Raw genomic sequence first — 27523 nt, forward strand, 5'->3', positions numbered from 1 at the left:
ATTGGCCCTACCTAAAGAGCCTAGGGGCCAACCTAAAAGAGCCTAAAGGCCAACCTAAAGAGTCTAAGGGCCACTATTTAAAGAGCTTAAAGGCCGAAGCACACCATGCTCGAGACCTTACGCAGCTCAGACTCAAAAGTCCCAAGCTAAAACTTAGCTCGAAGATCGAACCTTAAGTAGTAACCTATTATCGATCGTTGATCAAAACACAAAACTTGAGGGTCTACTCTATCCCGAATTTGAATCAATGCTCAAAGATTATAGCATCAAAATCAAGCAAACTTTGAAGAAAAATTGAAGGCAAACGATCAAGGAAACTCATTTCCTTTTTATATATACAAAAAGATATTACATAGGAGTCCTACAAAGCAAAAAATTACAAAAAGATAGAAAAATTCTACCTACACCAAAGGGGCATTCCCCCCCCCCCCCCAGACCTGTCCCTCTTCTAGAACCAGTCTCTCCCCCGGGGATAGCTTCTTCGGCAACCTCCTCCTCTTCATCATCTTCGACGTCATCATCATCGTTGGAGGAAAGGACAAATTTGGCATCAGCCTCATCTGCCTTAGCTTGCTTTATCTCCTCGGAAAGATCGAAGCCCTTAGCATGGACCTCTTTGAGGGTCTCCCTCCGGAATCGGCGTCGGGCATAGTCATTGTTTCTTTTCTCTCGGTCGGAAGCCCCCATCCCCCAACTTATCGGTAGCATCCTTCAAATAGATGGCCACCGTCCTATCGGCCTTGGTTTGTATTTCTCTGGCTTCAGCCCAGACTTCCACAACTTCGGCCTTGGCCTTCGCAAGACCAACCTCGAGCTTGGCTATTCAGCCAGCCTGAACCAAGTTGCTCCCTTGAGCATTCCGAAGTTGAACCTCGAGGGACAATATCTTCGCCAATGCATTATTTTTAGCCACAACGAGGGTGTCCATCTTCGCCTTCCATTTATTGCACTCGGCGCGAACTTGATCTACCTCGCTCCAGAGCTGCCCAATCATATCTAGCTTTTGCTACAGCTAAGACATTGAAGCATTAGCCTCCGAAGACGAGAGAGGTAGCCCATATTTTTTCAGAACAGAGTTTACCTGCTTTTCTAACTCACTCTTGTATTCACGAGCTTTGGTCAACTTCGATCGAAGATGCTTCAGTTCTTCCTCCTTTTTGTCAAGGAGAAGCCTAAGGGTTTTCTCCTCATTCGAAGCTCTACGCAACTCGGTTTCACAATGACACAATTCGGTCTTCAATTAGACAAAAGAAGAAAAGTATGGCATTAGAGAAACTGCAGTGCCACAAAAAACTTACAATTGAGCAAAGACGTTGAGCCTCCTCGAAGATTGAGCTCGCATCCGCTGGGTCGGCTCTTATCGACCCCAGCAAAGCAACCATGGAAGGGTTCGTTTTCACTCGAGACTCCGCCTAGCTCGGACGTCTTCAAGTTCTGAGCATCCCTAATGGCATCCTCGGAGAAGGTTGGAAATGACGAGGAATGACCTACTGTCATGGCCTCGGGGAGTTCACCCGAGCTGCTCTGCTCAGGCAAAGGAGTTTCGAAGCTTTCTCCCTTTGGAGTATTTCCAGAAGTTTGAGAAGCAGTTACCACGTCAGGTGATATAGGGCCTTCATCCCCTTTTTCTTTTAAAGTTCCTTTCTCGAGGCTAGAGGCCCCGATCTCAGCAGGCTTGATAGCCTTGGAAGATTTCCTGGTTCGATTCACCAACGTTGAACCCTCCATCTCGTCACCATCATCGTCCATGAACTGGTGGATCGAGTCAATATCCACATTGATGACGACGTTTTTTTTGCGCCTCCAAGCGGGATCTGCTTGGCTTTGAGTGTCCTCGATCTTCGAGGACCTTTTTCTCTTGTTATCCTTCTTTGGCTTTGGAGCTGAAGATCCAACTTCCTCCCCTGGAGGGGGCAGCCTCATCTTGAAGAACTCACCAATACCTGCGATGGGGGAATCAGGTCACATGAAAAAAGACATTCTTAATAAGGAAAGAAACATTATGACGCGTACCATGGTGTTTCGCCTCCCACTTGCCCTTTGAGAAGTCTCGCCACTTGAGTTTGTCTTATGATGAAGTAGCAGCTAGTTTGCGAACCCAGTCCTCGAGGTCGAGGACTGCATTAGGCATCCACGGGACCGCTGCGGAAAAAGGAAAGGAATAATTATACGAAGTTTAGAAAAATTCATGGAAAAGAACTAAAACAAAGAATTGCACTCACGTTCGAACTTCCATTTCTCGGGGAACGGCAGGAACTCCTTGGGAATAACATCAACGGTCCTCACCCGGATGAACTGGCCCATCCAACCTCGATCCTTGTCTTCGTCGTTACTGGCGAAGAAGAACTTGGTTGATCGACATTGGAATTTGATTAAACCTCGGAAATGTTGAGGTCGATATAATCGGATGAGGTGGTTGAGGGTGAACTCAAGCCCGGCCTTTTCAATAAAGAACCTCATTATTATTACGATCCGCCAAAAGGACGGATGGATCTGGCCCAGGGTGACTTGATATCTTCGGCAGAATTCAAGCACGAGCGGATCGAGGGGACCCAACGTAAAGGGGTATGTATACACACTCAGGAACCTCTCTACGTAAGTTGTGATGTCCTCCTCACGAGAAGGTATTTGCACAACGACCTTCTCTTCCCATTTACACTCTCTCATCACAGCATCGAGGTGTTTTTTCTCGATTGACCTTATGTATCTCGATGCATGCTCTTGACGGCCGAGGACGTTGGGAGGGTTCTCGACTATAAAGTCCTTTTTCAAGGAAAAATTGTTCGGTACGGTCTCGTGAAGCGTCGGTAATTTACCACCGACCGGACGGGAAGTAGAAGTGGAGGTTCCTTCTTTCTGAAGAACGGGCTTAGAAGTTTTTGCCATCGGTTCTTTAGAAAAAGAAGGAAGAAATGAATAAACCGACGAGGTTTTGAGCTAATACGGCGGAGGAACTGGTGGTGAAAAGGTAAAATATAGAGGAAAATAGGTGTTGCAATGTGGAAAAAATCTTAATGAGAAGAGAAAATAAATATATATAGAGGAAGGCAGCGACGGTTCATTAATATTGATGGTCGGCCGGCTCTGACATGCATTTAATGCTTTTGGGGAAAAGAACCAATGGGCCGCTTCGGTCATTTCAACGCTTACGTCATAGGAGTGATGCCATCATAAAGGACTTCAGGAATTTAAATCGTTTCATATCATTTCATTCTAAGAAACACGAGGACTATATGTATACGGTCTAAATCGGAGAGCTCAATTTCGAAGACTTGATCATACCTCGAGCTCGAGTTCGGAAGCTCGAAGTAAGGATGGAGCCCGGCCGGGACGTGCGCACCTCGAGAAGCAAATTGGAGACTCGTCATGATCTGCCTCCAGGACAGTACAATTTCGATGACACTCAAGAAAGAGCGGGAATTTCTCAAGGGCACGTGGATCAGGGCATAAATTATGGGATAAGATTTGTACGAAATAGTACGAGTCCGTACTAGGTTGTTATACAGTTGTACCAATAGAATTCTTTACCATAATTGGGAATGTACCATATTAGGGTTTTCCCCTCCTATATAAAGGGGACCCCAATCATTTGTAAACATCATCTCATTCACTGCAATAGAACATTCTACTCTGCTTTTCTCGTTTACTGTGCTCCACAATTGTTCTTCAGCTTTATTGTTTATACTTTATTTGCTCTTAACTCACCTCGAGGCCCCCGAGATAATCGAGCTTGAGGTCCTCGTTGCTCTAACAACACTGGTTTGGTTCATCAATTCTTCTTACTTAAACCTAATACTACTTGTATATTCACTAGTATTGGAATAAATCACATATCTTTAAAATCACAAATCACCTTTAATTGTTACTCACATTTTTCGAGGTATATATATATATATATTCCGGATTAATCTATCATATGTTATATCTAAATTTGAATACCGGATAATTGAGATAGTTTGTTAAAATTAGATGTTATAAAATTCTAATAAAATAATAATTAGATATGTATTTACGAATATTAGAGAAAATACTAATTTACATGATGTAGAAATATTTGCTTAATACAGCACACTGAAAAAGCTAGCGGCAGTGATAATTGTGTAATGATGGTTGTGCGGTGGTAGTAAAAAAGAGTGGTGTTAAATGATTACCTTCATGAAATCTTAGTGAATAATTTTTAGTGATTAAAGTTAAACCCTGTCACTTCCAATCGCATACCGTTAAAATAGAAGCGACACCTTAATAACCAATCATTGAACAAACAGAGGTGTCTCTGCATCTCTTTCTTCCGATATAACCAAATCCAAAACCCCGGCTATGACTTCCTATCCAGCTCCCATAAACCCGACCCAGACCCGCATAGGATGGATAGGCACAGGCGTAATGGGTGCCGCCATGGCGTCTCGCCTTCTCTCCGCTGGCTATTCCGTCACAATCTACGCCCGTAATCCTTCTAAAGTTGTTCATCTTCAGTCCCAAGGTGCCCATCTTGCTGATTCCCCTGCTGATCTTGCGCGTAACAGTGAGGTTATTTTCACTATGCTGGGTCACCCATCAGATGTTCGACAAATTGTCTTAGAGGGTTTGATTTCGTCTGTCAACCCCAATTGCGTCATTATTGATCACACCAGCAGCCACCCAGTACTCGCTAAGCAAATCTTTGATGCTGCCCGTGAGAAGAATTGTTGGGCTGTTGATGCTCCTGTCTCTGGAGGAGATATTGGGGCGAGAAAAGGGAAATTGGCAATTTTTGCTGGTGGAAATGAGGATGTGGTGAAGTGGTTAAAGCCTTTGTTTGATGTGTTGGGAAAGGTAACTTTTGTAGGTGGACCAGGAAAGGGACAAAGCTGTAAAATTGCGAATCAAATTGTCGTTGGGGGTAACTTGCTTGGATTGAGTGAAGGATTGGTGTTTGCGGACAAGGCAGGGTTGGATAAGATGAAGTTTGTGGAGGCAATTAAGGGAGGAGCAGCTGGGTCTAAGGTTATGGAGTTGTTTGGAGTAAGAATGATTGGGAGAGACTTTAGGCCTGGTGGGTTTACAGAGTACATGGTCAAGGACTTGGGAATGGGTTTGGACGTTGGAGCGGAGCAGGGTGACGATGTTGTGGTGTTGCCTGGTGCTGCATTGTCTAAGCAGCTGTTTTCTGCTATGGTTGCTAATGGAGATGGGAAGCTTGGTACTCAAGGACTTATCACTGTTATAGAGAGGATCAATGGCAAGTGAGATCTTGAAATATTCTTGTGCCAATGTTCTTATTGACTTGGACATCTTTGCCTCTGTCAGTTGCTGAAGTGGCAGCTATATTGGTGAGTTGGATTCGCTGTCCCTTGTTGAAGATGGTAACCTTAAGAGTACTTTGTTTGACAAAATCGTGCTTATATTGGCATTACTTACAACTGTTTGCTATACACACCAGAAGAAACATATGGGTTAGTCATTTCGGGTCATTATTCTTGATAATTGATGGGTTTAGGCTAATAAGTGACAACGTTCCATTTTAGTGGTGCCTACACTAGTCAGTTAATTTTTATGCTGTACTAAATTTTAAGTTCATGCTTAAACCGCACCTTTCTGTTTGCAGTGATGCTATCATTTGTACATTAAAAAATAATCTCACTGACAGTCTGGCAAGTTTGGTAATCTCAATTTGGACCTCCCATTATCCGATGAACTGTAGAGTTTGATCCACTACAACAACAAATAGTGTATTGTGTAATGCTGAATTCTGTGCAATTATAAAAAAGTAACTAAACACTGCATTGGTAATGTTGGATTTTATACAATATTGTAATTCCTTATACATGTAACCAGGGGGCACTTAATATGATGAGATCTAAAAGATCTAGATCCAGATTGAATTAAATAAACACAAACAAAACAGAGTAGCCCCACCTAATAACATTAGTTTATTCTTAAGAGCACAGTACTACTTAACGATTTTTTTATAACCGTGGTGTCCGGGCCAGCTTGGGCGTACCTCAATTAATTCAATGGATACCTACTACCTCACACCAGCAACATGTACTAGGTAATTCTATCCACCAAGACTTGGACAGATGGGAAGAAATCACCTTGTAGGGTACTATTTAAACCCTGTCACTTCCAATCGGATATAAGGGACAAATTAATAACCAATCTATGAACAAATAGACTTGAGTCTCTGCACTCTGCAGGCTGCAGCTCTTTCTTCCCATAGATCAAAACCCTGAAGATGACTTCCTACCTAGCTCCCATAAAACCGACCCACACTCGCATAGGATGGATAGGCACATGAATAATGGGTGGTGCCATGGCATCTCGCCTTCTCTCTGCTAGCTATTCTGTCACAATCTACGCCCGCAATCCTTCTAAAGTTGTTTGTCTCAAATCCCAAGGTGCACATCTTGCTGATTCCCCAGCTGATGTTGCACGTAATACTGATGTCATTTTCACTATGTTGGGTCACCCATCAGATATTCGACAAATTGTCTTAGAGGGTTTGCTCTCTTCTGTCAACCCCAATAGCATCATTATAGATCACACCAGCAGCCACCCAGTTCTTGCCAAGCAAATCTTTGAAGCTGCTCGTGAGAAGAATTGCTGGACTGTTGATGCTCTGGTGTCTGGAGCAGACATTGGGGCGAGAGAAGGGAAACTGGCAATTTTTGCTGGTGGAAATGAGGATGTGGTGAAGTGGTTAAAGCCTTTGTTTGATGTGTTGGGAAAGGCGACTTTTGTGGGTGGGCCAGGAAAGGGGTAAAGCTGTAAAATTGCGAATCAGATTGTCGCTGGGGGAAGCTTGCTTGGGTTGAGTGAAGGATTGGTGTTTGTGGAGAAGGCAGGGTTGGATAATAGGAAGTTTGTGGAGGCAGTGAAGGGAGGAGCAGCTGGGTCTATGATTATGGAGTTGTTTGGAGAAAAAATGATTGAGAGAGATTTTAGGCCCGGTGGGTTCACCGAGTATATAGTCAAGGACTTGGGAATGGGTTTGGATGTTGGAGCGGAGGAGAGTGATAATATTTTGGCATTGCGTGGTGCTGCATTGTCCAAGCAGCTGTTTTCTGCTATGGTAGCTAATGGAGATGGGAAGCTTGGTATTCAAGGGCTTATTACTGTTATAGAGAGGATCAATGGCAAGTGAGATCTTGAAATTATTTTGTGCCAACGGTCTTATTGACTTGGGCATTTTTAACTGCAATCAGTTGCAGAAGTGGCAGCTATATCAGTGAGTTTAGCTTTGGCTATTTGAAATCTGTCCCTCATTGAAGATATAAAATTGAAGAATACCTCGCGCATAGTGGGAGCTTAGTGCACCTGCCCTTTTCTTTATTACTATTTGTTTGACAAAACTGTGCTGGTATTGACCTTAACTTTACAACCTTTTGCTGTACTCACCCGAATTGGGCCACTATTTATTTACAATTGATAGCTTGAGGCTGATAACCTTCCATTTTAATGGTGCCTATACTATTCAGCTATATGCTGTACTAACTTTTCAGTTCATGCTTAAACTGCACCATGCTATTTGAGATGATGGTATCATTTCTGATATATAATGCCACTAGCAGTGTGGCAAGTTTGGTAATCTCAATTTGGATTTTCAGACCCGGCTAACAGTACTTATGTGGTATACCTATTGTAAATGTTGACATTAGCCTCAGTTTCAGCCTGAGAAACAATGTTACCTTCACGAAACTCAACCACGGTTACAGGTATGACAGTTCCAGAAGGTTCTAAGTAACTCATCATACCTAGCTTTGTTCCCATGACACCAATTCCGGCTTCCATGGAAGAGGATATTATTAATCAGAGGGATATTGAGGTTTTCTGAGAGTTGGATGTGGGAATGGGAGGCGTAGGAGGAATGAAGAGTGGAGGTTGTTGTGACGGTGGTGGTGGTGGTGGTGGTAAGGGTTTTGCAGCGGAGGGCCGAGGGTGGTGGTTTGAATTGTGAAGAAAGAAGAGAGACATGGTTAAAGGAGAATTAGGAAGAGTGGAGATGGAAAACAGGAGCTTTGTTTTATAGCTTCTCTTATCCAGTTGAAGGATAAGGAGATGAGTGAGAGGAGATCGAGTTTTTGTCTTATGATGTTAGGGAAGTCATGTTGAGAGTTTTTGTATAATAATGGAGGCGTTTAGATAAAAAATTGAGTTGAAACAGAGAAAAATAATATTTTGATATTACATTAGAAAAAGATAAGCTTATGAAGATTGAGTTGTGCTTGACATGAATTTTAATTCAAAAAAAGTATGTGAAAATTAAAATACTGTTAGTGAAAACCAATGTGGAACACTTGAAATGCGCTTTCGCTTAAAGTTCAAATGTTGCATGTCACTATTTGCCAAAACAAAGATAATACACGCCCAAAAGGGCTCATTCTCTATTGTTTGGTTACTGGATAATTATTTTTACGAGGAACAAAAATTCACTAAGAAGGTGAAAACGACATTCATGTATAAACTTCAACTCCACATAATCTGCTTCAACAATATATTTTTCATCATATTAAACATAGGTTGTGCTTGATCTCATGTTCCATGCAACCAATGATTAAGTCTCTTGCTCCATTGCCAAAAGTGACAAATATGTCCAAGGGGAGACGTCTTCCTCTTAACTAATTACAAAAGATTGAGCACAATTAAATTAAATAAAAAGGACAAAAAAGAGATGCAAATCGTTAAGCTTGAGGGCTTACATGTCCTTTAGTAAACTGAGAGGGTTGAATCAGCAAAAATAAAGGGAGATTTGCTATTTCATATAGTAAGACAAATCAGAATGAAGAACAATTCTCACCCTTCCGTGAGCTTTTCATAATTTAGTTTTTCGAACTTGGAAAATGCTCGATCAGTTGCCCTTAATAATCGATGTAAAATTTTATGATGCTTTCTTCTGCTCCTCGCCATCTCTACTTTTGAATCAAGGAAAAATAGAAAAACAACCTTATTAGGGTATACATCATCTTGCAAAAAATCCAAGATCCCATCTACAAGAAACTCGTTCCGATATCTGCCTGGCTGGTAATGAGCTGGTAAAACAAAAGAAGGCTCATTCAAAATAAAATTTAAGATGGTAGTGACAAGCTATTGAATGTAAGCTTAGCAGTCACTTACCCTATTTCTGAGCTCCATTCCATCAGGAATAACTATTTTCATGCCTGGTCTTGCAGTAATACTGACTTTCCCCTAAAATTTCAAAAATAAAAAGGATCGGGAAGTATTGGAAAGCATTTAAAAGAAAACAGACGCCTGATAGTTTTTGAGATATATTAAAGTAAAAAATTCCTGAATATATTGCTTATAAAAAAAAGTTGAATCAAAGTTGCATGTCAACACGACAAAGGCATTTATTCAATAAAATGAAGAAATAAAGCAAAACAATAAATAAATAAATAAATAAATAAATAAGACAAAGGTATCACAAAACGAACAAAAGTATGAACAAAAACAAAAAATAACAAAAAGTAAAACATGTATAATCCTGATGAGATTAAAGCTTGCACATTTCTTACCTTGAGAGTTATGCCAGTTCCGAACCAAACATCCCCAGTCACCTTCAAGCTATCAAGTTCTACAATGCTTGGAATTGACTTGAAACGACTATGAAAATCATTAACCTGATCAACAATTATTTATGTCAAATATATGAAATAAATTGATAAAAGAATGTTGTAAAGATAGAGGAACATATTTACATTTCCAAACTCAGGTCCTAATTCAATAGAAGGATCCTTGGGATTTGCTCTTGTTGCATTTCTCACCAAAGTGCCTTCAGTTGAGGTGTAAAGATCTGACTGCAGAATATAATAATGGTGCGAAAGTTAGTAGATCTAGAGTCTAATATCGTGGATAGAAAGTCCAGTTAACAAAATCATCCCTTCAACCTGCAAAATGAGCAAATCTGATGTTCTTTCAACTGGAAGATATCTTGACGATGGACTGTCAATAGCAAATGCTCGATCGAAAAACTGGAAGACATGAGAAGGCGACATAGGACATTAGAAAGAGCAACACAAAAAGCTTTGATGTATATGCATAACAATGTATTTCTACTTGAAGGTGTTATTACTTCAGGAACTTATCCTTTTGACTTTTGGATAATTATACCTTTGAACTGGTAAAACCCAGACCACTTCTCTGTAGTAACCTCTCAACGCAGCTCATACTCATCCACCTGAAAAGAAAAAAAGAGTCAAAATCTTTTGGTTCCTTCATCTTTTCCACCATGAAAGACAAAAAAGACTACACCACTTACATTGTATTGATTGATTTGACACTCTCCTTTGACTTTGAGCCACCAACAATGAAAGACAAAAATCCAAAAATGAGATTTGTTATACAACGCAAATCCTTGCAACTCTACTACACCGCATTGATAAAGTTCACAAATAAAATAAATTTAGAGGGTCAGTTGGGTCCAGGGATGAAGGCAACTGCTGAGCCCCACATACTCCCTTCTTGTGTTTTCTCAAAGCTTTAGAAACTGTGGTGGGGTTATTTATAACAGCTAACTTGGTGACTTGGTTCAGGTCAAGTATAACTTGGACCTTTTGGGAGAAATTAAATGTTGTCAGAAGAGGGAAATTATCAAACAACATACTGAAAATTCAGACCATGACCAACCTGAATCCTCCCTTCCTGAGACGGAACACCCCCCTCTTCTGTTCCTGAGGTGGTAGGCATCACCTGAAATATTGAAAATTATATGCAGCAAGCAGGTACGAAAAAGAGCTGAAATTAGCAGCTGTTTGGCGATACCTCGACACAATGTTCTACGCTGTTCTTAATCAAATGACTCAGGATTTCTGAATAAACAAATCAAGGAGCTGTCCAAAACAATATCACTCAGAAGATAAAAGATTCCAATCACCTCATAAGAAAAATAATAAAGAAGTTATAAAACCAGCACAAGGATACTTGGGTCAACAACTTCAGCAAGGTTATCTGACTGCAGCAGAAGGAAATACTCCTTACCCTGTAAAACACATTGCGGTATGTTCCTTATTCAGCCTCACGTCCAAGTCAGAAAGCTTCACATAATTGAGAAATATATTTATATGTATATCAGCTGCGCACACATGCCCGTCGAAAGTCAAGAGAATCCATGTATAATTAAATGAAAGAATGTTCTAGATTCCTAATTCTATCATAGTTATGAATCTCAATTTTAGGTGATAATCCTCATTTTTCATGTAACAGGAATTTTCCTAGTCCAGTGTAGGCTAAACTACTATACAAGGAGTCCTCTTTTAGGTTTGTTACCCAATTCAATAAGAAGCCGTGTCTGGTATCAGTACTTCTACAACCTTGTGAAGACTAAAGTAGCTTAAGCCGCCTGCTTGGACAAAAATTTTCCTTCTTTCCCCGGTGGTAACACGTTTTTGTGGTGATTATTCTGGCAACATCATCGCTATTGACCAATATTCCAAACATTCTTCAGGGCAAATTTTCAAGCAAACATTTCTTGAAAAGTTTTCTTCTCTTTTTTTCTTCTTGGTATCAGAATTAGAGGTATTATGTCCTTTGTCTGAACATTGAGTTTTGGTTGTGGTTCCGACAATTTTTTTGGTTACTTTTTAGCTGTTCAGTTCATGGTACAGATTAGCATCTTCTGCCTCTCCTCACTCGCAGGAAAAAATTCCTCTCCATGTCTGCTATAGAGAGCACTTTCTCCTACTATACAATTTCAAGTGATTTTTCTAGGAAATAATTCCAGCTCCATATTCCTTTTCGCGGATTGTTCATTATTTCAGAGACACTATTCATGTGACTAGTTTTCTATACCTTGACTTACAGTATTTCTTGTTTTCAAAATTGGCAAACTCAAGTTGATCCACCACCTTGAGTATGATAGGGTATGTTACAAGAGAATAAATGCAATTAAATGTTAAAATTATCAAGATTTATTCTATTTATTTAGGTATCTCACTGTGTAGGTAATTTTCCTTTTTTATTACCCCTCTTTATTTCATATAGTATGATTTTTCCTTATTTTCATGTACCATAATATCCTATATAAGTGTGCTCTTTTATGTTGATAACATCTCAATTCAATCAGAATTTTTCTCTTTTCACAGGATGCGTGTTATCTGTGTGCGTGTGTATAGGAAAAGCAGCATAAAATAGTAATACTTTCTATCGGACCTGCTAAAGTCTTAGTTTTGGTAGCAATAAAACTGAACACCATACACATCTCTACCTGAGAAATCAGCGGTTCAAGTTTTCCACTGCTGTTCAGAGAAAGGAAAACCTCCAGCAGGTGGGAAGGATATCTACCATGTCAAAAAAGACATTAGGTGAGAAAAAGACATTAGATGAAACCAATATAGTTCAAGCTCTAAACAAGCTGAGCTTCACGGCAATCATTAAAGGTTTAATGGTCATCAGAAAAGGAAATCAAGTGCTTCAGTAAAAAGGAAAATAAGTGCCAATTAAGTACAAGTAGTGAAAAACCAGTGCACCCTAATGTGTATTTGAAAACACTCTTGAAATGCCTTAAGAAACTGAGGTCATCATAATAGAGTATTTTTTTTCTTTTTTCTTTGTTCTTTTTACCAACTTTTTCTATCGGAGAAAGGTTCTACTTCCCTTTTTTTTTTCTACTTCTTCTCTCTATCAGAGGGGGTCACATTGAGTAAAATCATTCTAACTTATCAAAAGAAGCATATTTACCCTTGAATTACACCATAGAATTCCTAGTGTAAGAATAACACATTTGCATCATAATTTAAAATGCTAATATGTACAAGCAGATAGAGATAGCAAGAGGGAGCATAGGAGACAGACGGAAACATACAGTTTGTTCCGTGTGCTTGATTTATCAAGGGTCCGTGACCCTGGCATATCTTCAATATTTTCTTGTTGATGTTGGCTCTAAAAATCCATGATAAGAGCTTTTTACTTCACAAAAAACAAAAGAACAGAAAAAAGAAAATACAGAAAACACATCACATGTCACAATATTTCAACAACAAACCTGAATGAAAGTGTGGATATTTTTATTCGGGTGCTTCTCCAACACCTAATTTAAGCAATCAGCTGATTAGTTTCCAGAAAAATCTCATTAAAAAACTCAAAGTACAGGTGATATAAGATCAGTCACCTTCAGGATGCCATCGTGTGTGCTAGGAGTATTCATCATAAGCAATGGAATATTGCAACCATATTTCGAGTTGATGGACTGCAAACATATATAGAACCAGTTATCCAAAAATTATTCATTTCAAATTAGTGATAACCCCAAACAATGATTTGTATAAGAAAATGGGAAATACACTCCAGAAGGGGCAGCAAATGACCTACCTCAATATGATTGACGACCAAATCCAGACAAGTAAATCCATGGCATACTTCAAGTGCAGATCTGCATATCAAAGCAACAGCAAATAAATAAAGATAAAATCAAGACAAGGATAATTTATCAAAAGAAAGCAAATTTAGTTTGTAATTTGACTGCATTTACATGGGTCCTCTATTTATTCTTCTAGAACACAACAATTTTTGTGATTGAACATCGAATTCACTAGAAAAAAGGTATGTCTTTTCTAATACAGTAAAAGCTTCAAATCAGTACAGGTCATGAGTGAGCTCTCTTAATATTAAAAGACCTTTTCCGTGGATGAAGATAAACAGGTGAAGGTCTTGCACCCACCTTAACTTGTATCTTCTTCTTTTCTTCTAAGTTAAAGAGCAAATAGTCAAATGCAATGAGTTCAAAAGTCAACAAGGAATGCATGACTTATGGAGATATTATAAAATGAAGGTTAGAATAACAAGGTGTCTGTGGCAAACAATATTTGTAAGGCAACAACAACAACAACAAACCCAGTGCAATCCCACACAGTGGGGTTTGGGGAGGGTAGTGTGTACGCATACCTCACCCCTACCTTATGAAGGAAGAGCAAACAATATTTGTAAGGATATAACAAAATTTTCAGATAATCCACAGTCCACAATTCGTATCCTTAGACAGAGTGCTACGGCATTAGCATATAAAATTTCTAAAACTGGAACACTAGAGTTTAGACTACTCTATGGAAAAAGATTCAGAAGCAAAAAAGAAAGCCTTAAATGTTATTACTAGGGGTTAATTGCTGATAAAATCTTATAACTGTAAAAGAGATTCTTCACTCTAATTACTAGTACAATAAAAGCACTTTCCTATAGGCTTTAATCACTTAGCAATAATAAAAGGAGGAAAAGAGACTTCTGAACATCAAACACAGTAAGAGGGGGAAATCCCACAAGTGTTAATTGAGAAACGAGACCAAAATAAAAGTTAACTGTCATTTTTACATAAGTGGAATATTTTATATGCACAAAAGTAGTCACATAAAATGGGAAGGAAGGTTTGCTATCTACGTGGTACAAATTTTTCACTTTCTCCTGTAGAAATAACGCTGGTGGAGAATGTAAAATAAACCGGCTAAGTTCTTACTTCCTTTTCTCACCAGGAAAACATAAATTGCAGAATTTATGAAAGTTTAACGGGCGTGAAGCACCTCCAGAGTGGAAAGGAAGTTAGTATCTGTAAACATAATAAAACAGAAGCTCTAGGTGGTGCAAGTGTGCCTAAAGCCCCCATACCATAGAATTAAATGCGGCACTCTTAATCAAAGAAGAGAAATAAAAGATTTTCTATTTGGACAGATCATGTATATTTTTTTTGATAAGGTAAATTGTAAAAATCTTATGTATATTACAAAGTCTTTTAGAGCCACTAATGTTTCGGAATGTACTAATCAATCAATATATCTCAACTCTCAACTGAGTGCTTACTTTGGTCCACTGAAACCCATATCTGATCCCATATTACTATTGAACTTTAACACGACAAGTTTGTCCAGTAGCTGCTTAATCTCTGTAAGATCTGCAGAAATAGGAGACCAAGTGATTGATATATCATTCAGATACATAGATAAAGCATTTTGAGTTGACTTAATGCCTACATCCCTTAAAAACCATAAGTATTTGTAAGAAGGAAAAAGAATTAATAAGATTTTTTTTATAAGGAAGAAACAATAAGATTATAAGATCACAAATTTACTCTCAGAAGCAGGTTCTAATCTTTCATATGGCAGAACGTAAAGTTTATCCTTGCTAGCCATCTTGATCTTGTCGAGTTGTTCAGCTTCATCTCTGCATCCAGATTGCATTCAGGGGGGGAAAGTCAATAAAACAGTGAATTAAAACTTGAACACTGCCAGAAACTAATAAAGTTAGATGCACTCAAACATACAAAATTACAACTCTCTAAATATATCTAAATACCAAAACTGTTTCAAATACTTCAACTGTACATGTGTAGCAGTTCTATAGCTAGTGAACTGGAAGAGTTCATCGTTAGACGAAATTGAATCATCAAAGTAACTTTAAGATACATACGTGGTTTTTGAATTAAGTAAGCTGATAAGGAACTAATCATCTCTTGTTGCATTGCAGCTTGACTGGACAACTATGGACGGGTAAGCTGCATTCTCGTTGTTTAATATTTCTTGGGTGTTGCCAATGACAGTGGAGGTTGCAAAACGAGTTGGAGATAGGAGAGGATCTTCTCTTTTGGAGAATATGGAATGAATGGATAAGGGGATTGTCCCATAATAGTGAGAACGATGTAGAAAGCATCAATATATCTTTTTTATTTCACTTATTTTTTGTGCAAGGAGAAAAACCATGTTGTATGGATAGCTGCTCAAACTTGGTTGAAGAATGCATGACTCGAGCAGAGTCACGCGCACATCTTGTACATATATCTTGACACTGTCTTGGTGCCTATTACTGAAACTTTTTGACTTATCAAAACAAAAATACTCCTAAAGCATAACTATACCAGAAATCCACATGAAATAGCAAACATAGTTCGAACCTAAGGTTCGCCAGATTTATTTAATCGTGCTCGTGCATGATATCCACATATATTAAACTCTAAAGCCTGCTTATCAAAAAAATAACCTCTCAAGCCCAGCAAAAGCAAGAAAATGTTTCAAATAAGATACATGCGGAGCAAACATAAGACCTCTAATATCATATGTGCAAAGAATCAGATCACATAGTCATTCTCTTTAGGCCAAACTTTCAGCCTATCAAAATTTTATGAGCAGTTGGAATAAATCACAGAAGATGTTTCACTCAATTTTGGAGTGTAAATTTCCTACTATGGCTTTTCATGTTAATTATGTGGTTCTTAGTTAGTTCTAATCATTTTAACTGAAGCTTATGCTGCTACGATAGAGAGTTATACATTTTTTTTAGCAGATACTTTACACAGTATACCTTTGGGTGTTATTCCTAGAAATTCTACCCAATTTCTTCTTTTCTTCTAGTCTCACAGTAATACTAGATTTTCCTCTTCTCCTAGTATTCAATACACAGTGTATCGTTCATTATCCAACCGTCATAATAAGGTGATCAAATAGGTAAAGTTAACCCCTCATTCCAGCAGAACAGCTAGTCCCCTAGATACATTATCCTCACTGAGTATAAAAAACAAACCATTATAGTGCCATGATAACTAGGCAGAGTGAACACGATATGCCAGTTAAGTCAATGAGATAGGCACTAATAGACACACACATGTATGAGTTCCAATTCATTGACACCCAAAACAAGCACAACAACACACAGTTTAGACGATTAAGGAAAATTTCATGCACTACTAAGAAGTGATAGTACCTAATTTCAGGCTTCGCAATTGCAGAAGCTCCGAAAGCAGCATTCAACCTTCTCTGCTCATACAGGAAAGTCTTTGTAATCAAATTACAAAACAAATACACAAATTGCACTGAATCATTTGCGGGCACGGGATAGGTAATTTTCTTGTAAATATCCCAAGGCATACTCGAATCAACAAGACCCACAATCGGAATTTGCAACTTAGAAGCTTCCTGAATCACAGAAGACTTCCTCTCCGTATCGAAAATCACCACACAATCAGGGGGCTGCACAGCCGCAAGGTTCAGCTTCTTATTCCGACCTCGAAACTTTCTCGGACTCGAACTGTTAGTTAAAAAGCCTCCAAGACGCCAGGAAGTATCATTCCTGCATCCAATGGTTTTGGTCATCTGATCGATGATTTCGTCGAAAAGGGTGTTGGTGTTGACGAAAATGAAGCGGGCTCTGTTGCGAACGAGCTCCCCAATGAAGGAACAGGCGTTGCGGAGGCAGATGAGTGTTTTGTCGGAATCTATGATTGTCATTGCGTTTCGGCTGCCGCATGAGTAGATTTTGAAGTGGTGTGATGCCACGCGACGGCCTAACTGGGCGTTGGTACTGAGGAGCTTTTGGATTACTACTGAATGGATTGTCATTTTGGGGAAAATTTGGAAATGGGTTGATGAAGAAGGTTGTAAATTAGTAAAGAAAAATAGTTGTTCTTTCTTGTAGATGCATTAAGTTGAGTAACAAGGCTTTAGATCTATGAGTTTCTGTTTTCCAATGGCAAATTGGGGTTTGAGGGAGATTCAGGGTTTAAGGGTTTGAGCACAAGACTACTAGCGCCTCCGGCCGCTAAAGTCGTCCAATTGTATTTGACAAGGGTGTCAAATAAACCGGTTCGATTGGTCCTTCTGTTAAGGGACCGGTTTTGGGCTGAGGAATTTTTCTTTTTTTTTTCGTAATTCTTTTTACATGAAAATTTTAAATAAATTAAATTTAGGTATGTTGTCAGATTAAAACTTAAAATATTACTTATCAATTTAAAAATTATAATTTGACAATACTCCAAAAAATAGTGCAAATTCAAACTCCAATTATTTTACTGATCATTTAAACCTAATTTAAGTCTTCAACTTCAAATATGGTAATTTCATCTCACGAATTGAGCCATTTGAAATTATTCGTTTGTTCCCTCCATCTCCATTTACCCAATTGATGAAGTAAACAAGGGAGAAATTCAAAAAATAGTCAGATTTACGAGTGATCATTCAAAAATAACCACAATTTTTAAAGTAATCGAAATTTAGTCACTTTTCATATAAAGATAAATCTGAACGAAAACATTGTTCAAAATCCGGAAAATACTCCAGCATAATATACTGGAGTTACAGCATAAGTATACTGGAACTTCAGCATATTATAATGGAGTTCCAGCATAATATGTTGGAAGTTCATACACAGGTGCATCAATCTCCAGTATATTATGTCGGACCGGTTCCTGTTGCAGTAAAATAGTGGCTATTTTTCAATGACTTTGCAAGGCTGACTATTTGTGAATGATCAATCGGAAAAATGGCTAGCCCGTGCTTTTTTTAAACAAGTACATGCAAAGTCGATCGAGGTAGTCAACTTCTTTCTCCCCAAGTTCCATTCTTCCTTTAACTAAATGCACTTTCCAATGCTAATAGTTGAAATTTGAATCATTAAGATATCACGATTGATGGACAAAAAGATACAAACTTGCATTTTTCTTCCACTATTTTAGAATATTAAAATCATCCTGATTATCGTAAGTAAAAATTAAGTTTGTTAAGTTCAGAATAAAACTTGTATTTGTGAGTAATATTGTTTGAGCAAATAATTGTTAAACTAATTAATAATGAATTAAAAGGCGAATCTTAGATCTTAATAAATTTTAGATCGAATAAAATAGAGCACTTGTGTAACGAGTAGCGCTCGAGGGCATTAAATAACAGATTTAATACACTATGATTGACAATAAATATGATAACATAAATATGTAATAAATGTAAGTAATGACAATGAATGTAATGGGAAAGGATTACCACTCAATTATTATATGATTGGGATGTTCCCTTTCTCTGTCTGCGACGTGAAAAAGTGAGAAGTCTAGATGGATGTGGAATCTTGGGATTTATGGATAAAGATTGAACAGCTTGTGCTTGAGTAAATCAATGAATAAAATAACTTTTTCTTATATTCTCTTGTCAACCTTTACAATATGTTCTTGTAAAAAGAGAAGATCTCCCTTTTGTTCCCCATCTCTTCCTATTTATAAGAGATATTCCCCCAAAACCCTAAAAAGTACAGCTTAAAGAATATCCAAAGGAATATTCTCTATGTCCACTTCTGAACATATGCTATTGTTACTCTCTCATCTCGGCTGCCCGCTTTTAACACCAGCCTTTGTGAGAACAACCTTCAATGATTATATTATGGTCAACCCCGTCCTTTGTCTTACTTATCCGTTATCGTGGTCACTGAATTTGAACCTATATAGTTAGTCCCTTCACTTATTGAAGTCGTGGCCCTGCACGTCCTTGATAAGTGGACATCATTTGCCTTTGTCTTGGGAGAATTTGGCTATTGAATCAAACTAGGTCGACCAAGATTGAGAGAACGACACAACCAGCGGAGTCATGATTGGTGTGGTTACCATGGGGTTACGTCACAGCTACGCGTGTCATCATTACGCATCTTCCTGAGACAGCGTCTACGTGCCTGTCGCTTTGGTTTTAGTGCCACTGACAATCCTTTACTTCGTTTATCGCGCCATCTAGCCCTATAAATAGATGAGGGTTTCATTTTTTAGAAGTTTCCACCATCCCTCTCCTTGCTTGAACATTGTTTTCCTTCGATCTTCTTTACCAGTTCATGTTATTAACTTTGCTTTCACGATTCCATTTCTCTCCTTCTTACCCAGTCATCACCTCTTTCTTTAGGTTTAGTAGCACACCTTTTATCGTTGAAATGTCACAAACCCTTCGCTTTCATGACGAAGTTTCCGATGCCACTCCATTATCGGTGGCTCCTCCCTCCGGTGATGAGGATCTCGTGGCTGAAGAGGGTGAGAGTTTTACTACCGTAGAGGAGATAGTTCCCAGAAACCCCTTGTCCAAAAGCGATTTTCATAAGGAACCTGCTCCCACTCCCGTTCCGGTGATCTCCGAGATCGGGCCGTCTCATATAGCTTAACTCCGATCTATATATCATATCCCTTCTCAAGTCGAGATGGTTCCGGCTGGTGGCGACATTGTGGAGGTCCATCGACCTGGGTACTGTGCCTTTTATGTCTACCCTTTCTTAATTGGTTATACTCTCCCTCTTCTTTCATTGGTGGAGGAATTCTGCCGATTTTACAACGTCTGCCCGGCACAGCTGTCTCCGTATTTGTATAAAGCTTTCCTGATGCTGACAAAGTATGCGGAGTTTGCTAGTTGTGAGGTCGATATTCGTTACATATTACACTTGTTTTCATCAAGTTTTTACATAGGCACTATGATACACCTGCAACATCGCGGGACCAGAGGGGTGATAGTTGGAATGGACGATAGGACGAATCGAAAGTTTTGGCACAAGTACTTCTTTATCAAAACCGAGCACTTGGTGTCGGGCCCTACTGGATTTCCCGAGCAGTGGAATCATAATTGTAGGTGTTGATAGCATACACTTGTTATCTTCTTTCGTCCCTTTGTCTTTCATTCATTTGTGGTTTCTTTATGTTGTTTTTTTTAGCTGAGAGGCGTGCACCCTTTCCCATCATCGGCTTTGAAGATTGGGTGGCTCGCATGTTACCTCACATGGCGGGTATTCGAGATTGGGCAGTTTTCTACAAACGCTTTGGACCGAAAGTCCCGTCTAGTAAGTGTTACTTTTGTTCCGGCCTTCTGTTGTTTGCCGTTATTTGTTGATACGACCTCTTTATGGTGACAGGTCGACGTACTTCCAAAAAGAAAGCTCCAGTGCCGGTATTTCGCCAGGCCATTGCATCGGCCGGGATGCAATTTACTTTGGTTGAGTCCGCCCGCGGAGGTCGTACTCAAACTTTGTCAACTAGGGACTTCCCTCCATGGAGTGTTGCTGTGGGGGATGAGATCTTTTCCCGACCTATCTACCACCTTGTAGATGAGTTGTCTAACTAAGAGGAGTCTCCATCGAGAAAAAGGAGGAGAATGGATGTTACGCCCCGCAATATTACGTCGATATTACGTCCCGCAGTATTAAATTACGACGATGTTGCACCATGTAGTATTGTACATTGAAATTATCATAAGGTAATTGACATTAGTCCAAGGAAAAAGATTATTTGGAGATTATAAGGATTATGCTATTTTAAACAAATGATGAATAAATTCGTTAAGGTGAGAGGGGTAGCAAGTCAAAAAAGATAAATTTTTCGTCCAAGTTTGGCATATTGGGATAAAATACGGGCCGAGCGTTAATACCTCATATTTATGGACTAGTGTCATACAAAGTACTACATGATCATGATAGTAAGACGTACAAGGTATGTTAAAAGCGAGTCATATTTTAAGTAAGTTGAGATAATTCTTAATTATGCGGATAATTGGTTAATTACTAGGTAACGGGATATTATCTAATTAATTAAGAATATATTGGATAAGAATTGCATCCACCAACGTGGCTGCACATCAAAGCCAGCAAAGTCACAAAAAATATGACTCTTAAAGTCCATATATAGGTGGCATATTTAGAATAATAGTTGGCCAGCTCATCCACGAAGTGGGCGGCCCACACAAATCTCCAAGATAAAGAGATTATTAGACACAATTCAAATAAAAAAAAGCTTATGGAGGGGGTTGCCGTGAAAAAAAAATATGGAGAAAGGAAATTCCTTGCTCGTTTATGACTTAAACGGACAACTTAATGAGTTTAGTATCCTGGGACGAGACAAGGATGCAAAAGTCAATCCACATGACTAAATATATTCATGTCGAGAGTATGACTGCTTTCATGCGATGGAAACAGTGAGAATAAAGTACGAAGTTAGATATGGCATGATCATTTGTGAGTATCTTTCACTATTTTATAAGGTTCAAACGTACATCTCATACATGCAACAATTAATAAGGTGATTGTTATCTTACTAATGGTCACGACAAAGAGGTGAAATCTTTCTCAAGAATATCATATGGATTTTTCCCTACTTCGATCCGTTGTTATGTGTTGTCGCAAGTGACGTGTGTTAGAGGGATTGTCAAGAGAATCGGCTCAGGTATGTTAAGGCTATTCCTTCTTTCTTTTGACATGATCCATACGATACAAACGAAAAGAGCAAATGCACAATTTTCATAAATAGATCTATTCATAAAAATACTAGAGATGCTTAAGTTCTTGATTCCTCATGTGTCATATTATTCTATTATCTATTCATGGGTATCAGAAAAATACGTAAGTTGAAAAAAATTTACTTCATGATATTACTCAAAGACATAATGGTATTATAACATTCCAAGAGATTTTATTGACATACTTCTCATACATTTCATTCATGTACATTGACCCATAACCAGATGGCATTATATAAGCGTATATATGTATATATATGTATATGGGATATGGGAAAAGGTTACGGCATTATATATGCATCACCACTTGATCAGCTGGTATATGTTGATGATTTGCCCATAGTGGCCGAGATGATATGATGGGATGCCCTTAGAGACTTGATGATATTATGAACGCATATACTCATGCATGGTATGACATTATACGCATATGTACGACATTATAATATTAAATGATTCAGAGAGTTATTTAGATATATATGTTGAGTCTTTTACTCCATGTTTCTCTCATGTCTACTAGTTACTGATTTGTGTGAGCACGTGATTTTGCCTCACGCGAACCACTCCTAAAAATTCAAAATCAAATAAATCTTTCTTTTTTGTGTGCAATTTTGTGAATTTTCGTGATATTTTCTGGAATTGTTTGCATTTGTGTGTGTGTGTGTGTTGGTTAAATTAAGAAAAAATACAAAAAATATATGTTGCATGTGCATTTAGGATTTAATTTTACGATTATGATTAACCAAGTAAATATTTGTTTACAAAAGTGAAAAAAAATCACAAATAGCGTACTTCGCATTTTAGTGTTTAATGCCAAAATTGTGTGATTTTTCTTTTAATTTGGTATTTAGTTATTTGTGATAATAACTACTTAGAGTTAATTAATATTTATAGGATAATTTGTCCAAGGTTAAATTTAGGCTTGTATTTTATTTTAATTATAAAGAAAATCGGGAAAAAAAGAAATTAAGAATAGGAAAATCTAGTTTGGGCCAATTTGGTTAGAATCCCAGGCCCAAAACAAAAAAAACACCCCAGACCCAATCTCGTCCAGCCCAAAACCCGCCACGACCCGACCCAAACCCGTCCCCGACCCGGATCCCTCTTAAAATAACCTAGACCTACACCCTTCAGTAAACAGCCGCAGGAGACCCATCACCCCACCCCCTCAGGTCATCTTCTTCGAACCACCCCATCCCCAAACGATTGTCCTTGATCTATTCAACAATCGACGAACCAGACCACTCTTCAACTCCACCTTTCATCATATCGGCAACCAAACAAGCCCAGACCCCGTTGCAGCCGCTCCCTCTACACTCAAACTCAACGACCCCTGAAACTCGTCTTCTTTGGCGAGGCCAGCCCCACCAGCTCCTACATTCACCAGGTCTCGCCAGAAATGGCAATCAATGGTGATGAAAGGCCATGGACATGACTGAAACCTTCGTTAATCATTTGAGTTTTCCGGCAAGGCATTTGGTTTTCGAGTCGAAGTCCTAGCCGCCGATTCAAGGTACTATTTGAAGTCCGATTCAGTTGTTGCACGTGTTTTGTCTTCGTCGCTGGGTCTTGCGCACAGTTCAGTTCGAACCCATCTTTGTAATCATTGATTTTACTCGTTTAAAAGAAGCCATCTCAGGTTCAATATCTTTCTCTTTTTTACATCTGTTTGATTGTCGATTGGGAAAATGTGATAAGAGTTATGCTAATCCATCTATAAACATAGGTCTGTGAGTAATTTCAGTTGAGGTTGGATTCAGAGTTAGCATTTATTCTCGATTCATGTTTGAAAATTGTATTTGATATGTCATTTTGCTGTTTGGAATCCTATATTCACTGTCCTGATTTGCCTCGAGCACGTTCAGATAACAAAAGGCTAATTTGAATGTTCGTTTCCTATGTCTTGGATGCCTTTAGCTGTTTATGGTGTTGAAGTATCTCTTGGGATTTAAGTTTTCTCGAGTTGAAATGGACGATTTGTCCGGCTTCAGGATTTGTTTGAATAAGTCTGAACCAGCGACGCATATTCTCATGGTTTTCTGTTTGGTTCTCTGTTTGATTCTCATCATGCCTAATTGTTCTATTCTTTTCTTTGGGATATGCATAACAGTTTGTGTAGGGGAGTGTAGAGGGTCTGAACTAATTTGGGGACATTTATTTGTCTGAAAGAATTTAAATCTCAACTATGTTTGAAATTAATTAGGAAGCCTTTAAGATAGCCTAAGAATTGTTTAATAAAAGGTGTATCTCACCTACTTAAGAAGTTGCTAGCACATGGTAGGATCAGTCTAGGGATTAATTTAATAAAAAGGGGATCAACAATGCAAAGGACACCCTGTTCCATACTTTTAAGAGTTGGAAAGTAAGACAACATGGGGGGAACATTTTAAAAAGCTTAAATAATACAATTATGAAGAAAAGATGAGCTGGAAAGGGGGGAGGCTGGAAGTTTAAAAAGAGAGAGCAATAGAGAGGAAGGGGGAAGCAATCTAAAGCCGAAAGACACATTTTTTATAACGAGAGTATGAGAAATCAGATTTCTGAAATATAAAGGGCAAAAAAAAAAATTACTGTTATTCCGATTGCATTTTTCTTGGCTTCTTCATTCTGAAAACAATTCTGAACCATCCTGGGAACTTGAAATGTGTTTATCTTGGGTTAGAGAAGGTTTTTAATCTGAGCTTTTAAAAGGTTTACTGCTCCATTGATTTGGAATCGAATTCCTTGGTTTTAATTGTGAGCACGTGATTTTTGCCCTATATGAGAATTACTCCCAAAAAATTCAAAATAAATAATTTTCCTTTGTGTGCAATTTTTGAATTTTTGTGACATTTTTTGATAATTATTTGTATTTTGTCTGTACATGTTAATGTGTTAAATTAATAAAAAATCATAAAAATATGTCGCATCTGCATTTGATATTTAATTAAGTTTGTTTTACAAAATGAAAAAATCATAAAAATAATGTATGTTGCATTTTTAGCATTTAATGTCCAAATTGTGTGATTTTATCGTTAATCGCTATTTAATTGTGTGTTAATTGCTATTAAGAGTTAATTAGTATTTCCAGATAATTTTGGGTTTTATAATTTAATCTTACCATTTTTTAGCTATATTATTTAGGAAATTGAATAAATAGAGAAGAACAAAAATGGAAGAAGGCCGGATTGGGCCTTTTCTTCAATTTTAAACCACAGGCCCAAAGATACCCAACCTTCCCTTACAACCCGGTCCATTTCAAACCGGGTTGACCCAGTCCATAACCCCAAAGACCCAACCCCTTTCTTCATTTTTTCATTTTTCATTTCCCTAACCTAAAAACCCTAACCATCCGCCCCTCCCCTCTCTTCATCTTCTCCAAAACTCCAAAACACACACATCCATGGCAGCTCGTCCATGGCTGCCTTCGAACCAACGACCACCCCTACTGCGTCGTCTTCCTCATCGCCGACCACTTGAAGCGACCACCCTACTGCCATCACTATCCTCATCGACCACCCTTTTTCCGTCGAGCAGCAACGAGCAGCAACGTCGCCCAGCCACTGCTGCTCCAGCTCCAGTCCGTCTCCAAATGACCACAACTTCGTCTCCTTCATCTTCAGCTACACCCCTCGTCGAACAGCTTGGCCATGAACGACCATGACTGCCTCCCTCCCCGACGTGAGCTGCTGCTGTGTGCAGCTTAACCAGCATCTTCAAATGACCATCTTCTTCAGTCGAACCACCAGCATCCGTCGTCGACGACACTGTCCAGTTGACCTCCAGCTCGATCGCCCAACAACGACCACCTGAACAGCAGTCCGTCAACCACCAAACGACCCTCAGTAACGTCGACCAGCAGCTTCCTTGACATCCATGGCTGCTCTGCGACATCGTCTTCTTCATCGCATATCACCCTCACCTATCGTCCTCATTGCAAGAGACGAGATCTTCCAGTCATGGATCGTCCGTTCGTGGTCGTCTTCGGCGTCGAGTTATTTTGGTGCGATAATTGTTTCCGGGCAAATTTGTTTTCGTTTGAGTTCATCGTCGTTCTGATCCGGTTAGTTGGTTTAAGATTCATTTTTGTCCGTAATTTGTTTGATATTTTTGGATCTGAAATCAGTATATGTTTGATATTAATTTCGTGTTTATCGTTTTTTATTTTTCTTCAGTTTGTTTCATTTTTTCTTGTTTATTTTTATGTAGAAATTGTTAGTTTAATTATAATGTTGTTAGATTTAAGTTGAAGTTCAATTAATTATTTCTTCAGTTTGTTTTTATTAATTTAAAAGGATTTAGTTTTAAGATAGAAATATGTTAGTTTGATAACTTGAATCATTCGTCTTGACTGTAATATTGTTAGATTTAAGTTTGAGGTTCAATTGGTTATTTAATTTAGTGATTTGAATGTGTTTATTTGTTCCGTTTAAGCTTAATTTGAATTTAAACTCAGTAATTTGAACATGCTTGTTTGTTAGTGTTGTTGAATCTGAAAGTAGGTTTGTTGTTTAAAAATATTGTTCAGTCAAAATAATTCTAGTTGTTTTTGTTGTTGTTCATCATTTAGTTTGAATTTGATTAGGAATTGGTTATAGCTGCTGTATTTTGGTTAGAATTGATTAGTTGAATTGGTTATACCTGATGGGGTAGAATGGTAAATTGTAGTATTTTCAGGGGTAGAATGGTAATTTCAGTAATTTCAGAGGGGTTTTTTTGGAATTGAAAATCTGAATAATTATTTATTTTGAGTGCTCTGTCCAATAAACTAATAATATTAAAATAATGTATAAAATAATATATAGTGGGGGACAAGACATAATGGTGGGGAATAATGCATTTGTTTAAACAATAATGGGGGACAAGACATAATGGTGGGGAATAAGACATTTGTTTAATCAATCGTGGGGAACAAGACATAGTGGGATTGCGGGGCTCAAGAAAAGTTGACTAAAAAAAATATAATAATTGCATTTTTTATGTAGTAGTGGGTTTGGTAAGAGAAAGTGGATGATTTTATTATTTGATTAATTGATTAAGGGGTCTGTTTTGAGACATAAATAGAACAAAATTAAAAAAAGGGGAATGAGCTAAAAATATAGAGAAAAAAATTCAAAAAATATTAAAAGATTTTTAGGGATTCGAATTTGAAGAGAGTTTAAAAGAAAGAATTTTCTGAACATTAAGAGAGAATTAAGGATTAAACATTAACTGGTCTTTCAATAAAACAAAGAGTTCACTTTGTTATTGCCCGTTGATTATTATTGGTGTTTCTGGATTTTCATGTGGTTTGTTTCTCGAGTTTAATTGGTTATTTGCTACTACTTCACTGGTTATTGCTGGATTTTGTTCGGTTTTCAAATCTGTCACTGGGTGTTCCGTTTGTTGGATATTGCTGGTTATTTGTTGTTGTTGTTGTGTTACATACTACTTTGCTGATCCTATTCTTCCTTTCCTTGTATTCAAATACCAGGTACACTACTCTGAATCATTTTGACATATGCATTGAAGCTGAAATGAAATGGCCAGAAGATTTAGGCTTTTAATTATAGAATATTCGTATTTTAGTTAGATATTCATTA

General features: G+C 38.2%; 2 protein-coding genes and 1 pseudogene across 3 annotated transcripts; 2 read left to right on the forward strand and 1 right to left on the reverse strand.

Annotated features, from left to right (window-relative positions):
- The first annotated feature begins 4156 nt into the window (after nucleotides 1-4156).
- Nucleotides 4157-5649, forward strand: LOC104233403 (probable 3-hydroxyisobutyrate dehydrogenase-like 2, mitochondrial). The gene has a single exon (XM_009786794.2). It carries the CDS (start codon nucleotides 4318-4320, stop codon nucleotides 5224-5226), a length of 909 nt encoding a protein of 302 aa, XP_009785096.1. The 5' UTR covers nucleotides 4157-4317; the 3' UTR covers nucleotides 5227-5649.
- A 110-nt stretch (nucleotides 5650-5759) lies between these two features.
- On the forward strand, nucleotides 5760-7502 carry LOC104233410 (probable 3-hydroxyisobutyrate dehydrogenase-like 3, mitochondrial; annotated as a pseudogene).
- Nucleotides 7503-8268: 766 nt separating this feature from the next.
- On the reverse strand, nucleotides 8269-17479 carry LOC104233417 (UTP--glucose-1-phosphate uridylyltransferase-like). 2 transcript variants are annotated; one of them, XR_712647.2, is made up of 19 exons: nucleotides 16651-17479; nucleotides 15026-15117; nucleotides 14758-14848; nucleotides 13282-13342; nucleotides 13082-13159; nucleotides 12956-13000; nucleotides 12776-12852; nucleotides 12179-12251; nucleotides 10897-10954; nucleotides 10738-10784; nucleotides 10603-10665; nucleotides 10235-10266; nucleotides 10087-10153; nucleotides 9864-9947; nucleotides 9675-9773; nucleotides 9492-9596; nucleotides 9094-9165; nucleotides 8777-9008; nucleotides 8269-8597 (listed from the first exon to the last, which is right to left on the reverse strand). XR_712647.2 is itself a non-coding variant. In XM_009786811.2 (18 exons), exons 1-18 carry the CDS (start codon nucleotides 17283-17285, stop codon nucleotides 8967-8969), a joined length of 1821 nt encoding a protein of 606 aa, XP_009785113.1. In that variant the 5' UTR covers nucleotides 17286-17479; the 3' UTR covers nucleotides 8460-8966. The 2 variants fall into 2 exon arrangements, 1 of the variants encoding a protein (XP_009785113.1); XM_009786811.2 differs by having other exon boundaries at nucleotides 8460-9008.
- Nucleotides 17480-27523: the final 10044 nt, after the last annotated feature.

This window comes from Nicotiana sylvestris, chromosome 1 (assembly GCF_000393655.2).
Source record: "Nicotiana sylvestris chromosome 1, ASM39365v2, whole genome shotgun sequence".
NCBI lineage: Eukaryota > Viridiplantae > Streptophyta > Magnoliopsida > Solanales > Solanaceae > Nicotiana > Nicotiana sylvestris.